The sequence below is a fragment of the Diaphorina citri genome, unplaced genomic scaffold (genome assembly GCF_000475195.1).
Source record: "Diaphorina citri unplaced genomic scaffold, Diaci psyllid genome assembly version 1.1 scaffold115, whole genome shotgun sequence".
In the NCBI taxonomy this organism is placed as follows: Eukaryota; Metazoa; Arthropoda; class Insecta; order Hemiptera; family Psyllidae; genus Diaphorina; species Diaphorina citri.
The window spans coordinates 81,210-99,900 of record NW_007377552.1 but is presented as its reverse complement, the minus strand read 5'-3'; the positions used below and the strand labels follow the sequence as shown (position 1 = coordinate 99,900).

The following is an 18,691-nucleotide window of genomic DNA, read 5'->3' as shown; positions in this document are numbered from 1 at the left end:
CATGAAAACCTGAGCCGTCCACATTAATAGCTGAACGGGAGTATAAAAATAGCTGTGGGATAAAAATCGAAACGCGATGACATTGAATAAAATCCCACTCCGATGTAAAAAATTCCCACTCTTTGCTTATGGATTATATCAGGTACCTATGGGTATGGGATGGTACTTTGTTTTTTATTCCTTGACATTGATTTTGGATTCCGGTCGACTTCCTCTGACTAGAATTTCCTGAGAAGGGATGAACCATTTGAAATTGGGATCCTGAAAATAAATACAGAAATGAAATGCCTCATGGCTGTTGACATGGTCACACGGTCTACAGATTGTCTTGAAGTGCAATAGAAAAGTTATAAAGACCAATTTGAGTTTGACCAATTTCCAACCTATTGTGCTTTCAGAAATTTAATGAACAACTTTCTAAAAGCTCTAGGCAGTCTAGGCTTTCCTATGCCCCCCCACTTTGGTCTTAGACCCTTAGATATCTTCTGCTTAAAGAGGAAATCCAGACGACTGGAATGGTAAATATAGATTGTAAATTAATACCATTTCAAAGAGATTCTTTCACCCTTCTAGTCAACGTTGCTGGAACTTATGCTGACCCTTGTTCTAAGTTGTGCCTAAATTTCATTTACCATCCTAGTTACTGAAATGAGTGAAATGAAATTACGTCTAAAATTGTGACTTTGTCAGGAGGAAAAGCCGGGGAAAAGAAGAGTTGCAATGCGTAGAAGAAAAAGTCCCACCCCGGCGTAAAATTTCCCTCGTGAACTCAGACAGTTTTTCCCCTCTACTCCGCAGCATCTCAATCTCCTCATGTTACACGCGCGTAAGATTAGAAAACCATCGGCAGGCCACTCCACGTGGTGCATTCATATTTCTGGGTCGTTGGAGCAAGGGGCAAGGAGACGACACAACTTCGTCATGTTCCGCTCAAGTTCGGGGGATTCCGAGCCACTTCTGCATCTAGGAGGTAGAATTCAACTTGGTTCCCAACAATTTTGGTTGGTTTTTTCTGGTTCCACAACTAAAAGTTCGAACAATTAATGGTGGGATAGGTTTTTTGGTTTAATTTTTGTCCGATTTACTAAGAAAAAAAAAAAGCAAATCGAGTGATTGGAGTTGTAAGGTGTATCGGTGGTATATGGACAGTGTTTCATCGGATTCCTCACGAAAGAGGCATAATAAATATTTTCGACTGTGCTCACTAGTGTAATATTTGACTTAGGTCAGAACCCGAAATTTTCGTTTTATCAATAATTTTTGCGACCCATTGTGATTATAAGGAAGAAAGTTTAATAAGTGCTTTAATTAATTAAATCCACATCGCCGATTGATAAATGAAAAGGTAAGTTACGTGTTTAATATATTTATTTTAAATATCACCAAATTATGTATATCTGTACACTACTTATAAAGCCTGTGTAAGGAGTTCATTGCACTCTATGTCTCATTGTAAAGGATTGGATATAGGCTTAGAATGCCGATTTTGTTTCTTTTTTATAAGCTTTTCTACTCAAATGCTAAAGTATAATTATGCTTTTTTCAATGATAGGTATCTACTATGTACTTTATGAAGATCATAGGTGTTAGGTAACCTAGGTAGGTACCTCCTCTTTACCAGATTTTTCCATTGGAACTGCTACAAACCGATTGTTTCTTTCTTTGTGACAAATAACAAATAACCCTCTCTATTGCAAAAAGTCATGGGACTTTTTACACATCAAGCTGACTTTTTTACTGTTTTAACTAAATAAGAGATAGGTGCCTATATTTATGATGACACATCCATTGATTTACTCTTTGTTAAGTAGATCTATGCGTTTTGCTTTCATCTTGCTTGGTAGGTTCTAGGATTTAGGTACCTATTATTTAGGTCTAGTCTGAAAAGTACCCTATGTATAGTCAAATATACCACGTTATTGTTCCAGTTATAGGTATGCCTACCCAATTCGCATGTCATCTACATAAATATGGCTAATTAACATGGCTGGTTGCTTGGCTCATTCACCCAAAAAAATATTTGGCAAATATCTGGGATTGAATTGATTGACATTTTAGCAAGCAGGTGTATCGAATTATCGATAGCCCTAAAGATGAGGAAAATTGGCGAATTGATAGCTATTAGCTAGATGTACTTTAGAATATTGAATAATTTTTGCACATTCACTAAATTTCCCTCTCGTGTTATAATGTTGTATTTTAGCACATCCACTAATTCTCTCTCTCTCTCTCTCTCTCTCTCTCTCTCTCTCTCTCTCTCTCTCTCTCTCTCTCTCTCTCTCTCTCTCTGTAATTTTGACACATCCACTAAAAAATCTCAAGTCATGTGTTATATTTTCCATTACGTAATGTACTTATGAAGCTAAGTTCCTATCTAACGTGACTTGGAAAATGTAAATGTCTGGGAAATACAAAATTTTATTCTAATCAACTACCTACCTACTTAAGCGGTGCCTAGGTATCAATTAGAATAGGTATACCTACATCTTGTTATTTTGTATTTTCTAGAAAATTTTGTACTTTTGACACATCCACTAAACATTACGTCTCTAGTGCGCTCTCCCTCTCTCTCCTTCTTACTTCTTTTCTTCTTTAATGGACCTGTATTGAAGAAATAGTAATTTTAGCACATCCACTAAAAAAATCTCTGTCTTTCTCTCTATAAAATTATACATGGTACTTTTGAGCTTTTGAGACATCCACTAAATATTATGTTTAATCTTCCCCGCTTTCCCCAATGTCAACTAATTTCATCATCCTAATAAAAGCCACAAAACTGACCAGAGCACACATTTTTAATTCTAAGTTTGGTTCAAGCATCAATTATTAATTTTAACCTTTTGTCCAAATTACATACCACGTTGTCCGTATTACCTACTTGATTCTACAATATTGCAATCTATGAAATATGTTGTCCTGGATCCTAGAAATCAAAATTCATTAAAACCCACAAGTACTTACCTCTACAAAAGTAAGTTTAGTACCAGGTTCTTTTCTCAATTAGGTTCAATGTAAATTACTCAAATAATGCTACAAAGACTCAAATAATACTACTTTTTCCTTCTATGTCAACATGATTTGGGCCTATTTTTCCCCATTGATATAGCTAAGTAAATTTTGTGGTCAAAAAAGTTGAGTAATCCTTACGTTTATTTTCTTGTGGCAGTAAGGGAGATAAAACCAAGGATCAAAATAACCATCATTGTCTTTGCCGTGAAACATTAGATGCAACAATAAATTTCAACGTTGAGCCATTTACTTATTCAAACATTGGACGCCAACAATTTAAGCTTTGAACCATTTACGTCAGTCTTCTTTTTTTCGGTTTTTGAGGGACAAGATTTTACAACTTTTCAAAGTAATGGTGCATATCTATATCTACCTCTTTATCGTGGACCAAACAGTTAACGAGTTAAGGCGAAACAAACATATGGACATACTGTCAGGAACATATTTTATGGACAGAAACTAAGAAAAAGACGTGAAAATAAAACTTGCAAGTCGCTTTTTTCGTTCAAAAACTTCAATAAAAAAAAGGAGCAGCGCCGAAAATCTCCAGTGTTCAGTTTGGAGAGAAAGAACCTAGGTCAACAACCCGCAGGTTGAAGAAGTACGCGTGTAAGTTATTACCCGAGGCGGGGGGATATAACCCTACCCATCATGACTTAACCCAAGGTCATACAACTTCCAAATAAACCCCAAGATCTCCGGTTCGATTCATGAAGCTCGGAAAATTCAAGGTGAAGATAGTTGTTGAAAGAAAACCATGACTTACTATTGTTTTGCAAGAAAGTATGCTTATTGTTTAATATCCAATCCATCAATCCATTATCGTGTTTATACCTATTTATAGAAAGATAAGAAGAAAGTGGTAGGTATTTTTATTTTGTTTATTCGTCGAGAAGAAAAAACAACACTTTGTTTATGATGTTAATACGTGATGTCCTACAGAAGCATAATATATCTAAATTGCACCACTTAATAAGCTACTTTTTGTTACAGCGCATAGAATGAAAAAATAAAATAGGTATAAGTACACAAGTAGGCATTTAAATTGTTTTTAAGTAGCATTATTTACTTGAAATCTACTGAGTATACATATAATATACATAATTATTATATTATTGTCATCTCCATCTTGAACAACCTATAAGTTTATCATCCTATTTGTGCGATACCTATAGAACTATCCAATTAATTATGTAGTACAGGGTTGTCCAACCTTAGGGCACCCGAGGGCCGCAAGAGACCAAGGTAGAGAGTTGGCGGGCCGAAAAACTCAACTCCCGGGGGGGGGGGGTGGTGGTGGTGGCCTGGTGTAATGTAATTATAATATAATTTTATTATATTATGAAAACTTATGGCGTTTGATGGTACCTAGAATTAGAAACTAACTATGAAATTTGTAAGGTAAACTGGGATAATTTTTATAAATTTGAAATTTTTCATGTATTAATTATTTTATTTAGTATATATACTGTTATTTCTCATTTTCGTTCATTTTTTTTAGGCGGGCCTTCGCGGGCCGCGGGTTGGACAAGCCTGATGTAGTAGGTATTAGACACCTATCCACAAAGGTATTCATATTTCCATAAGATATGTAGATAGGTAAATAAGTAAAGTACTTCTTGCTTGTCAAATCACACCAACAGGTACCTACACGTGTATGTAATGTACTTAGGTACTTACGAGTAGGTACTTCCTTACTTTGTATAAATAAATATGTACCTACACATCGGCAAATAATGAGAAATAATTACAATTACATTGATTATAATGATTCACATTGTTATTACAACAATAATTATTACGATAAAAATCCTTATCATTATTCTTACATTTTCATCATATCGAAAAAATGCATGACTAAAGACTAATATTAGCAGGGGAAACAAGGAGCGATTTATTAATGATGATTTTATTATGCTGTTTGCAACAGATTCGCACCTGCATAATAATTTTCTATAGTACCTGACTTGGTGGTGTAGTGGTCAAAGCGGACACCTGGCAATCAAGAGGGCGTGGGTTCAATCCTAACCGATATTATGATTGATTAGGCTGGCTATAATACCAACTCATTCGTTTTAAGAGTAAAGCAATAGTCATCCCCAACAATGCCAACTCTAGAAAAAGGCAAAGTCGATTAAATGACATTTTTTAAAATGGTGTTGGTTTTTCAGATGAGTGTCATATTTGGTTGGCAACTTGGCATAAATCCTTAGGTACAAGATAGATAACTTATTCAGTTCACATGGGAACTTACTCCATAAAATGTCACACTGCCAGCCTACACCCAAGTTTTTTTTTTTTTACTTTGCCAATTTATCGAGGGTTTTTTCGATCGATGTGTCCTAAGAGTTATGCTCTACTTTGTCAAATAACATTTACATGTCATCACCAACTGGTAGTATGTCTCTACAGTTACCTAGTGATAAAAAAAAGGATTTTTTTTTTCCTCAAGATTGGGTAGTCTATTGCAAATATACTCGGAGATACATGTACGAATTTGGGCAACTTTCAACCAAGGGGATATCATCTGTGGCTGAAAAAAATAGGTAACTCTCACAGACTGGAGGTAAACAAGGTTTTTTTTGCCATTCTTTAGATTTCTACCATTAAGTAGGTAAAATGTTTGCATAACTTGGTGAGTTACTCAATATTCGATTGAGGAGGTTATGAACAACATATTTGTGCTAAAATCTATTCACTACGAAATTTGGTATGTGCCTAATATCGTACGATTTTCTTCGCAATGTGGCGAAAGCAAAAAGGTCCGTATGAGGGTGTTTTATGTAATGCTCGAGAACTTGGTGGCTCTAATATAGACATGTAATGTACATGAGTTATTTATGCATTTGGCTTTCACCCTTTGGCCTTTGGATCTTTTGGATTGATAAAAGTTGTCATAGAACGGAGAGGTCGCTGTCGATGGTAAGGAACTGTAGTGCTCCACCCAGCCAAGTCAAAATAGAGAGTTGTTACCAATTGATAGAATGCCAATTTCGGTTAATTCTGAACCTCCTTCTCCACCTACTGAAAGTATATTTTACTTATACTTGCCAACCCACAGGGACTAACTTAGATTTACCACTAATCATTTAACTTGGTGAATCTCAGACGGCTATGAATGCTATGACATGTGAAGAGAAAAATGTTAACCAATATCAAATTGAGTAAGAACCCGCAACCTAAATAAACTAAAACTTACAATGAAAAAATGGCTAAAACCTACGAACTGACCTACTCACCTGCAATTTTTTTCAAAGACTTGGTTTTTTTTTATGAAATATAATGGTTTTTTTATGCTGCTGTTTATGTTGAGTTAAACCGAAAAATATATACCTTCTATTATTTATTTTATAATTGAAATAAAAATAATCAACATGAAGTCTCTCTTGGTCCACCACAGCAAGATATTGGGATTTTTTTACCTGTCTACTTGGTAAACCTAAACGTAACTGATAGCGAAAAAAATTGCCGTTTTTTTCCCTCTCTTTCAAAATCAGCGATGAAAAAATGACCCAAAATATGCAGATCTACTGAAATTTTAGTACATTATGAAATCGTAATATACATATATGTACAATATTGTACCACTCAAATCTGCCCAGTCAATTTATTGCGATTTTTTCCCCCATATTCAGTTTAAAAAGTAAAAATCCGAATGAGTTGTGTCTCATTTGATCAGTGGAGATGCCAAATTCACCTATTATCATTTGGCTACCTACGTAATGTAATAAAATGTAGATACATAGGTATGTAGCATTTAGTTATTTTATAGTTAGTAAGTTAGTATGTACCTAATTTTCAAAATGTGTAATTCCTTTCACTGTTTGAAAACAGAAGTAGGTATCTATGAATTATGTATTTGAGTATTTACCTCGAAATAATAACTTTAGTGGAGACGCCAAATGCCTTTAAAAAATGAAATTATTATTGGGTATATCTTGGTATGTAGGTAATCACATCTCTAGGTATGTCGTTCATAACTAATTTTGGTACCTACATCTACCAAGAGAAAGAATGTGATTACTCTCTTCTCTAATTCATCAAAATCACTGTCGTTCAGCTTCCAATAGTTTTTTCCTTTATTAGACTAACTATAGTATCTATGTAAGAAATTTAAAATATGCCCTATTCAAGTCAATCCAATTCCACTTAATTTCAACATTGGCATTGGTCTGAAAATGTTAAAAATAATGAAAAAAAAAAAAAAAAAAAACATTATTTTAACCCAAATATTAATGGCGTGAAGCAATGGATAGATTGGATACCTATTCTGCGAATTTCGTGTCATTTTTTTTCGCTCGATTTTTTTGCTTGTTATTTTACGCAATATCCTTGCTTTTTTTTTCGTAGGTTGGTCTGATTGAATGTTTCTCAGTTCGTCTAAATGTCACAACAGCTCATATTGGCCCAATAGTATTTGAGGTCATCGAGTACATTGAGCATTGTTCGAGTTCAAAGAACCCTTTCGTTGCAAATTTGGAGGAAATGGATAGCATGATTATTTGTAAGGTTCACGATGGTTGGAACCTCAAAATCCTGATTACCTTCTCTCCAAGGAAGTAGGAAAATTCTAATAAAGTGTTATATCATAATAATATTTGCAAAGTAGTAAATAGAGTTCAGAGACGACCTTGATTCCATTGCTATCCTCCTGAGGTTTCTTAAAGAGAAGGCTACCTTATTTATTTGCCGCAAATGGCCCAAGTTGCTAAATTGTGTAAAAATAAATAATGAAATAAATAGAGTGAGTGGGAACAAATACAAGGTATCTATGCCAGGCTTCATTTGAAGCCAATAATTTCCTTGGCATTGCAACTTGGAAACCTCCTTGTTGGGCACCTTGGACAACATGGAATAAGATTTTCCAGTTATTTTAAATAAAAATCTAAACTTTGATAACTAAGTTCTAACTAACAAACTTTGATACCTAAGTTTTAATTGTTTCTCTCGTAGAATAGGCGAGAGGTTATTTTGGTCTTAATCGGTAAAGTTTTTCGTTTAAATACCTACTTATATCGCGTCAGACGAAAAACAAAATGCCAAAATAGTCACAGACATAGCTTTATCTCGAGGGGGTTTTGGTTTTAAATGCATTTCAGGTTCCAAACTTAGGATCATCTTGTGGATCTAGTCAGATTGCTAGCTTGAACCTTGGTCATGATCATGACAAAGTACGATGGAGAAATTTCAAGATAACTGAACTTCTACATTGTCTAAATATAAATAGCTTACCTTGTGAAATGCAAATTAAATTAAAGAGAGTACTTCACCGATTAGAAAAAACTTGAGCCTATGGTTTCTCAATCAGTTTGGAAAATATAGCATCTCCGCTAACAAGAAAGGCTTTAACGTATCCATCTATTTGGAGAATATGGCATCTCCACTAATATGTAAAGTTAGAATGGATTTATGAATTAAGGAAATTTGGCATCTCCACTAACGAAGAAAACTTGAGCCTAGCTTCTCAATCCATTTGGAGAATTTGACATCTCCATTAATATCAAAATTTTGAAAGTAAACATCAGTTAAGTTAAGAGAATATGACATCTCCACTAATAAGGAAAACTTGAACTTGAAAAACTACAGATAATACGGGAATTGGAATCCTACTAACCAGAAGGACCTACATATGTGGGATCGCCACTTTAATAGAAAAATTTTATATAATCTCTTTGCTTTGTCCTTTGCGTACAGAAGTATCTATTTCTAAGATATCCTTCATGACGCAATTTGACAAAAAAAGTAAGCTTTAAACTTTAAAGCCTTTAAGATCTACGCAGTACTTAATACCATTGATGTATCACCATTTCTCCTTTCCCCTGAAAACGAAGTTCAAGGTACTTTGTTTCTGAGAGTCAAAACATAATGAGAAACATTTTCAAGGGCAAAGATTTTTTCCATCGAAATGTTAGGAGCAGGCGCCCAAGGGCTTTTACTTGGAAAACGGCAAAAACTGTCAACTTGTCGGAGACAGTAAAACTCTTGGTGGAAGGTAACCACTAGGTGATATTAACGCTGGAGACGTCCTCTACCACCGCTTAGATCCATATTATTATATGGTCAAATCATCAAATAAATGAGGATAAAATTTCATACCCCGCTGGAATTGAACCCGCGACCTTCTGTTTAACCACTACACCACCAAAGCATTACCCGTATATCTCTGGTTTTCGTTTACCAAATCCATTAGACATTAGAGGAAAATGACATTATTCAACCTTGTAGCCATGTGGCAAAAAGGATCTAGAGCACAAAAGCTGCAGAAAACTTCTGGACTACTCTACATCCTGTGACTGTGACATATCCGAATGTCCTGGAATTCCAAATGCAAAATAATAAACAAGACTTGTGGGAAAATAGGAAACAAGACTTGTGGGAAAATTCCGCTGCCAAGAACGCCAGATAAGCTACATTTCCCAGATTAGTTGAGAGTGTGATAGAGAGCGGACATGCTAAAACACCACAATCCAAGGAGCTCCATGCTGGTGTAACCTTGTTCGAACCTCAAACAAGATCAATATAAAATATTATAACACACACATATATTCGACGGAGAATCAACCATAACCTACCCTGAGCTATTCCTTAGTGGTGACGAGATGTTTTGCTATCAAGGTTCGCACTGTCATGGTTGTTGCTTGATCTCCAAAACTTCGGGGTTGTACCGGCAACTTGAAGTTTTGTGCTTCTAGATTTTTGGAAGTTATAGTGAAGAAGATAACATAGCCTTACATTATGTTTGAGTATGATCAATTTGATTCCGATGAGGAAGTTTATTGTTTATCTTAATTGAAAACAAATCAACAAAACGGTAGTGAAAGAATTTGAATATCTCCAATATTTTCCTCATACCTTTCGGAGAAGTTCCTATTACTAATTTGCAATGGTTTTATAATTGGTTGCATAGGCAACATTTCTCTTGATTGATACAAAGGTCAATGTGAATTGGAGGTTTAGAGGTAAAACTCGACTCTCTCTGACCTTAGGATGGAATTTTCAATGCTAGACAAATAGACATGTGTAATACTAGAGCTCAGATTCACGTGATAATCAACTTTGAGAGTTTTCTTCGGTGACAAAACCCTGACTTCTGGATCTCCTTGTCTGGTGTTCACCAGAAACGAGATGTTAGCTTCTTGTTGACACCGCCTTGGTGGCTAGACATTGTAAAAAAGTAAAAACTCCAAATCCAAAACCAACAGTCGAACAATGAACATTATGAACATCACAAAGAATACGACAAGGCAAACAGAATAATGATTACATACACGCGCGCCCTCCCCACTATACGAACTGTTGACCAGGTCGCTACTGCCTGTGTGAGACGAGATTAGTAGCGCGTGGAGTAACCTACCGACGGTTTCCAACAATTTCTCTCCCTCAATGATGACGGCAAAACCATCGGTATGTCTCGCAGCAAGTAGTAGTCATGACGTCACAGGCCCATAATGTATGAAATAGTGGCATTACTCATTGTTGTGAGCTGCCTCGCGAGGCCATTCACCCCTGTATTCTTGAATACTTGATTCCTTGGCGGCTCTCGCCAGAGTGATTGTCTATCGGAATTGTATTCGTGCGTAATTTTCATGTTCTTGTTCCACAGATTCATTGATTTTCTGCGAGCTGCGTCATTTTTCCCATGTTGACTTGAAAAGTTTGGATTAGTGACAAGGCTCGTTGTTACTTTTGAAAACATGTTAGGCCATCTATCTTTAAAACGTTGAAAACTCCAGAACCTTTCCTTGAAAAGTCCTCCCGTCGGCTTCGCGTCATTTCTGGACTATGTAATCGAACCCGATTTTCAGTCCTGATGGTCATTTCTCAATCAATTCTTTATTAATGATTACTTTTCAGAATTGATTGTTGATTTTGAAACTTTATATTTCAGTTTTATCATCACGAAATGTTTACATTGTAATTCTATGAAATCAGTTGTCATCTTTATCAGAAGCGATTGTTTACACACTCTCAACCTCCTACATTATTTGTTGTGACTTATGATACGCATGAAAGGTACACTTTGTAGTTTTTATGTATGGACAAATGCACACATTGTACCTTTCATTGGGCCTTGGGTGCTTTCTGAGAAGAATCCTGTTTGGTACGGATAAACAATACAATTATGCTTGCTGCAAATCTGATGCACCATAAACGTGACTTGTAAAACTAACTTTTAAATAACTATGAAGTTTGATGATATCGAGATAAATATTTTGTTTAAAAATCTGAGTCATCTGGTCATCTCATGATTAGAACAGATCAGATCTCAGTTCCTCTTCGTGTTCATGTCCCCCTCACACAATATTCCTGAACACTGCAGCAACGCACATCTTGGTAACCCTCACCCCTGACCTAGGCTAAGGAGTCAACACACTCGAATGTATTCCACGTGTAAGATGACGTCACATGTGGCTACGTGACGTCACACGTGGTCGACACGTGGACTTGGCTCACGCATTCTACGCAATCCGAGGTTGAGCTCAGTTCATTGGTGCGATGCGTGGACTCCGTGACTTGCATTGTGCGTTTTAGGTGGGTCTTCCACAGATATTTTTGTCGATCGTAGTCCTTCTCCAAATTCTCTCCTTCAGTTTGAGTTTTCTCTTCGAACCATCAGGTGACCCGTAGGCTCAACGTGCTTTCGTTAGATCGGCGTCTTTCAAAAATAAACCGGAAAACTTACGTGAGGAAGTGAATCTTGGAATTGTTTTTCGGTCTTCTTTTGCTCTTCCTTGTAATGTGTTTTTTTCGTTTTCGATGTGTAAAATAGTGAAGTGATCAAAATTTTCTCACTTTGGATCATGCGATGGCTGAAATTTGGGACAAAAATCAGAAACAATGGATTAAACAGTTGTGGTTGAATGTGAATAAATCGAATGCCGGTGAAGGAACTGATCAGAATAATGGCGAGAAAAATGGTAAGATGCGGAGAAAGCCACACTGCCTTCTTTTGTGATTCAGATCTTGTCCAAACCTATATAAAAAATCAGATTTTAAAAAGTTTTAAAAGCTCAAACATGAAAAAATTGATGAAACATTACCACTTTGACAGAAGTACTTCAGATTAAGTACATAATATATGAGCTAGATATAGGATAGGTGTACATAAAAAAAATGCTTTTGAATATTTAAAAAAGCTAAAAAGCTGTGACTGAGTACAAAGTTGTTTTATTAATAATAATAATAATAATAATAATATTTTTTATTAATAATTATAATGTACCTAGACATTAATATTTTTATTTCATAAAAAAAAACTTTAAAGAATATCATTTTTTTTTTTTTTTTTTTTTTTTTTTAAACCTGATTTTAAATTTCCCCAACAAAGGAAATAGTATTTATTTACTTTACCAAACAAGGACGGGCTTTGCCGGATTGGTCAGGTCATTTATTTATTTAATTAATTATGATTAATTAATATTGACAAGATAATAAAATGACAATATGAACTAAACATGTAATTTATTTATTTAATAAGAAGTAAAAAATTCTAATTTTTACAAGCTACCTACAAAATTGTATTATTGAACACTTAGTTTGTGTTCCACCCTCAAAACTTGTCTTGCATTTTTTCAACTCTTGATTTTTCTTGATTTTCTAATTTAATTATTTGATTCCTTCTTTTTTGTCTTCTCTCCTATAAAATCTTCTAGAGCAAAAATAAATAAATTAGGGATATAGGAATTTTCATCATTAATCTACTTCTCGAGACAAGTAGTTCCCACCTACATTCCAAAACTTTTGAGTACATCCCCCTGTTCCTAAGAATCCAAAGCTTTTGCTAAGACCTTGTAACTTTTAACAGTCGAGAAAACTATTCAAGGAGGTAGTATAGTACCCAAGATAAATTTGTAGGTACCAATCCATCCAGTGTTCAAGTTCCAATCTACGAAAACCTAGAAATACATATATACTTGATTTTTTTTTTTTTTTTTTAGAAAATATTTTTTGAGCGATTTTGACCATACAGACAGAATTGCTTGTGGTTGGTATCTGGACCGTTGGTCGTCTAGTCACAAGAGTGTCCAGATACTTGTCTATAGGTATCATTTTCATCTGAACAATAAATTTTAATACTAATAAGACAAAAAACTAATAAATAATTAATTTTAATAAAGAGAACTGTCAATAAATTATAGCAATTTTGGTTTGACTCTATGTTACAGATAGTCTCTGGAGCAAGGTGTCTGAGATGGTCGGATTCTTCCACAGTGATATGGCACCCAACGCGGATGGGAAGAGACCAGAGTCTTTGCCGGTGGGAGCAGACTGCACTCTAAGCCCCCTCCCTGCTTCTACCCCCAGTAACCATCGGGTGGTATGTAGCCCTGACTTGCCTGTGTTGTGCATTGCTCCAGCTATTGCAGAGGAGTCTGCTGTGGATTCCTCTACACCTCCTACTGAAAAGTTACAGTGTACCGTCTGTAATAAGACGTTCACTAACAAGAATATGTTTCAAAATCATTTGAAGACTCACGGCAAGGAAGGGGAAGACCCTTATCAGTGTAACTATTGTGGTAAAACCTTTGCCGTACCAGCCCGACTGACAAGACATTATAGAACTCACACAGGCGAGAAGCCATACCAGTGTGAATATTGTAACAAGTCATTTTCTGTAAAGGAAAACCTCAGTGTTCATAGGAGAATACATACCAAGGAGCGTCCTTACAAATGTGATGTGTGTGACCGTGCATTTGAACATAGTGGTAAACTTCATAGACACATGAGAATACATACGGGAGAACGACCTCACAAATGTAATATCTGTAACAAGACTTTTATCCAGAGTGGACAACTAGTTATTCACATGAGGACACATACAGGAGAGAAACCTTATGTGTGTCGTACGTGTGGTAAAGGATTCACTTGTAGTAAACAGCTGAAAGTTCATACCAGAACCCACACGGGAGAAAAACCCTACGCTTGTGATATTTGTGGTAAAAGCTTTGGCTACAATCATGTTTTGAAACTCCATCAAGTCGCTCATTATGGAGAAAAAGTATACAAATGTACGATCTGTAATGAAACTTTTACGTCCAAAAAGAATATGGAAAATCACATCAAAAGTCATTCGGAACCTCCAAGTTCAAAAGCAGAAGGTGATTTCTCCTGTGGATCAACAACCAGTGATAAAGAAAACAAAGGTGAAGATCCTGAGAGTAGTTCACCGAAACCTGAAACTCCAGTGCTGAGTCCACAACCCGAGGAAATGGAGCCTCTTCCTTCTATTACCTCTCCTAACGTAGACATTGTTCAGCATGCTAACAGAAACCTCCGGGAGATTTGTCAATACCTTTATCCTATGATGCCTTCCACATCTCATCATGCAAGAAGTCCTGCTCTTCTTGCTCTGGCTACAGCTGCTGAGGCTGAAGACACTCGTAGACAATATTACTCACCGCCTCTGAGGGAAGATTCCCCCTCAGATTCTCATTCGAGTTACGAATCCCCCCAGTCTCCCCTCACCAGTGCATTACCTGTGACTGAGCCTAATGTTTATCTTATACCTGATAGCATGGCATCTATTACAAGGCGAAACTTCACCACACCTCCTCCTGAACTTTCCTCTGGTATGTCCTCCCCCACCAACTCTGCAAGTCCTGTCCCAGACCCTGACCCAGACCCTATGGTCCTAACTGTTGGTCGGGAAGTCCTTATCCTCCCTCCGAGGAAGAGATGCAAGATGATTCTCAAGTCAATGGAGGAACTGAGTGAGGTGGCTGCTGTGAGGTATAGTTCTGTCATCCAGTATGCTGGAGGAGGTCTGACTGAGTAAGACACTTCTTAATATGTTTTTTTGCAAAGCCTCCTTTAAGGCGTGACTTTCTACTTTATTGCCGGCTGATTTGTTTTGTTTATTAAAATTGTAAACATACAAACATCCCATGAAAGTTGGGGTAAGATACTCTTGAACAGTAGAATATTCTCCATCTCTGAACACATATTACCCAACTTCTGGTCTAGTTTGTATGTTTACATAGAGTCTGTGATAAAATGTTCCAAATTTCATATTTTATGAGAGAAAGACTTTTTATAATTATTTTCAAAGTAGGTAGGTATGTCCTAATTTTCATTTGATTAAACATGTACCCATTCTTTTTGTTTCCTTGATCGATTTCTTGTTCAACGAAAAAATTTCATTTTGATGATTTTCATACTCAAGGGCGAATGCACTTACGATTAGTGTGCGTGGCATTTGTGGATGTGTCGTTACTATCGTTAATATTTTATGATTATTTCTTAGTTACACGATTCTATGATCGATTTTTAACGTCAAAATCCCACGATGGACTTTTACTTACGAATCCATTGTACACCAATAAACAAGAAAAGTTTCGTTGAGCTTGAATCACTTTTTGTTTACTATCTTCGAAAGATGTTTTGTTTCATATTGCTAGTATTTCATAGTTATGGAACTTTTAACTGTTTTTGTTTCAATTTCATTATTTTGTTTTCCTTATTTTGAACTAACTCATTCACAAGTTAAGTACATAGTTCTGTTTTTCAATGTATAGAAATTAATTAAGGAAATCTTGTAAAATTAAGGTGTAATCCAGTTTTCTCCGTTATCTCCTTTTTACTTTTTTTATGTAACGTCTTAGAGAGGGTTTTTCAACTGAGCTTTTATTTGGCGTCGGAAATTACAATTCCTAAAGAAATGCATTGAATGCACTTGAAAATCTTTTGAAGCTTTTTAACAAAAACTCTCTTCCTTCTTTTTTCTTTCTCTTTTTTCCTCTTTAATATTAAAAAATGAAATGAGCTATCACGTGTTCCTAAATTTTGTACATAAAATTGGATTTTTTCTCTTTTTCGTATATTTTATCATACTTATCTATTTACTTTACGTAAATCTCCCTAATAGTATACCTACTAACACTAAAGTCCTAGAAGCAGAAACTTTTATTTTTGCTATTAATGATCAAGTGTAGATAATGACGAACTGCATCTATGTATCTCCTCTTTTCTTATGTTCAAATGTAGGTACTCGTATATCAAGCTGCTATCTAACGCATAGCAGTAAACTGATTTTTTCTTCAGTTCAATTTTTAAAATGTCTACCTCTAAAAATTAAAAGAAAAACATATTTTTTATATAGGTATTTTAGTTATTTAATACCGCTTTTTGCAGAGATCGCTGTTAAATGAATGTTTTCCAGAGTTAATTGTAGCTTAGGTACCTAATATAAATGCAAATGTCTCAGGTTTTACGTATTAACTGATTATGGGTATGTTGTATGTTTGTTGTAGATTAGTAAGGATACTTTTTAACTCTCATTTCCCCTGATTACTTAGGTATTTACCAACCCTCATTTTTTTTTTTTTTTTTTTTTTTTTTTACTCTTTTTTCCCCCGTTTTTTTGGGTTTTTCCCACCCCCCTTTTTTTTTTTTTTTTTTTTTTTTTTGTGTAAAAATAGGCATACTACGGTGAGAAGATTGAAGTTGAATTATGTGAGACTAAAGTTACCTCATCTACAAATACAAAGTGGCTCCAAAACGAAAAAAAAAGTTTTGTTGTGTACATGAACTTGTACTCGAGCCAAATACTTAAGGTAGGTAATTAATTCAGAACTCTACCATAGTATGCCTTTTTTTCCTTTCAAAATTTAGTGTGTCACAATTTGGAATATTATTTTTAATAGTAGGTTATTTTTTTCGTGTTTGCGTTCTTCTTGTGACGTGAAAAGAGTGACGAATGTCGTTTTCTTTGGTCAACATGATGATATGAAGGATATTTGTGTTGTCTTTCCTATTCATGAAAGCCAAATTAAAAACAATGAAAGCACCTAAATAGTACACAGTTTTTGTCAAAAATGAAATTTTTAATAATGTTCTAAACATTTCAATATTGTTTGTTAAATTACAATAAATTATTCTAAATAATTGCATTTTTTTATAGAGATTTCAGATGATTATTTTAACAGTTTTGTTTATTGTATGGTTCTCTAACAATTGCTTCTGGAATTCTTTTGTCCTGTAATCCTGTAGATATTTTGTTTCTCGTTCTGGCTAGGCCCTACTGCTAGTGCTGGATATTAAATTGAACTTTACAATCAGGTGAACTACCTAGGTAGGTATATACTATTATTACTTCAAAAGCCCATTAAAAATTGGAAGCTATAGAAGGTAACTTGTATTTGCATGATTTCTAGTGACTAAAGTTAACAGGTACCTACATCAATAGTATAGGAAATACCTATACCTAATCGTAATACTCATAGGTCTGATTTATGCTATTAGCGGATTTTTTCCATTAGTGATTCCCTGTCATTAAATCACTACGTCGATCCACTACACGTTCAAGCTAATATCAATCACTCGCACTTACTATCTGTTAGCCTATTTCTTAGCGTCATTATTTGTTTTTTAGGTACACTTTATTTTAAACTTTTTGCCGTGAATTTGTTTAACATTTGCCCCTCGTGTGAAGATCCTTTTTTTTTTTTTTTTAAGACCTTCTTTTTCGTTTTAAATTGTACATTCTCTTCTTTTTCTTTCCTTGCCTTTTCTCTAGGATTCCCTAGAAATGGCTGCCGGGTCCGTGCTATAACAGAAAAATATATTTTTAAAAATTTGGTTCTTGTGTGTACTTTTTTTTACTTTAACTTCTTTTTTGTGTATCGAATTATCACCTATTTTTATCACTCCATTTCTCCCTAAAAAGAAAATACTACCTACTTTTTACAAAGAAGATTCATTTTCGTTACCTACATAACTATTACTTGGTACCTACAGAGAGAACAGGGATGCACCTGTTACATAAATGGTAGGTATACTTTTTCGCGTTTCTCATTAGGTTTAGTAAAAAGTAACAGAGATCTGCCCTCAGGGCAGAAAGTTTAAACCTTGGTCACATCTAAAATTTTCATGAAAATCACATCTAAAATTTGCACCCTAGTAATTAAAAAATTGACAAGTACCTACATAATATTGTATTTGGTAGTACAGAAACGGACTAAACTATTTGGTCATAGGGTAAGTGTACCATTTATTCGCCCACCTAAAAAACGTACCATTTATTGGCCCACCTGTACCATACGCCACATAAGTCTGAACTGGACGAACTTTTTCAAGATCCAATTTCATCAAAAGAAAGGGCTTAAAGACTGCTATCGAACCAGTGTTATTCAAAAATTGTAGTCATAAAAAGAAAAATTAGAAAAATAAATGTGGGCAGGTGGGCCAATAAATGGTACACTTACCCTATTTATGTCTAAGGTAGGTATGCATGTGTGACTTTTGTTAGCTAATGCCCTCTATGGGTAACTACACCTATTGAGCTGTCTAATTTTAGTTCAACCCTTTTCGGACTTTATCCCATCGATGTATTAGATTGTATTAAGTAAAAAAAATCTTCATACGCCTTTGGAGAAATTATTTTTTATCCAATTCTATCGAAATTTTTATAATGACTTTTCAACTTTTTAAAGATGATTCTATTTCATACCTCCTGCTTATTTATTTTATAGTACCTAATTTAAGTAATAATATCTATATATTTTAATAGAATATATATATTTATACATACTATGTTGTTATGTTTTGTGTGTGGTAGGCAGTTAGTCATTTGGATTAAACTACTCAGGTATTATTATCAATAAGCGAAAAAATATAAGAATAAGTATCAGGTTATGCGACTAATTTGTTGAACCATAGATACTAGATATTAGTTAATGTAGAT

The 18,691-nt window shown here is 34.9% G+C and overlaps 1 protein-coding gene across 1 annotated transcript; it reads left to right on the top strand.

Moving 5' to 3' along the window:
- The first annotated feature begins 971 nt into the window (after nucleotides 1-971).
- LOC103524696 (Krueppel homolog 1-like) lies at nucleotides 972-15,486 on the top strand. Its single transcript, XM_026820026.1, has 2 exons — nucleotides 972-1,345; nucleotides 13,176-15,486. The coding sequence occupies exon 2, from the start codon at nucleotides 13,202-13,204 to the stop codon at nucleotides 14,783-14,785; it is 1,584 nt and encodes a 527-aa protein (XP_026675827.1). The 5' UTR covers nucleotides 972-1,345; nucleotides 13,176-13,201; the 3' UTR covers nucleotides 14,786-15,486.
- Nucleotides 15,487-18,691: the final 3,205 nt, after the last annotated feature.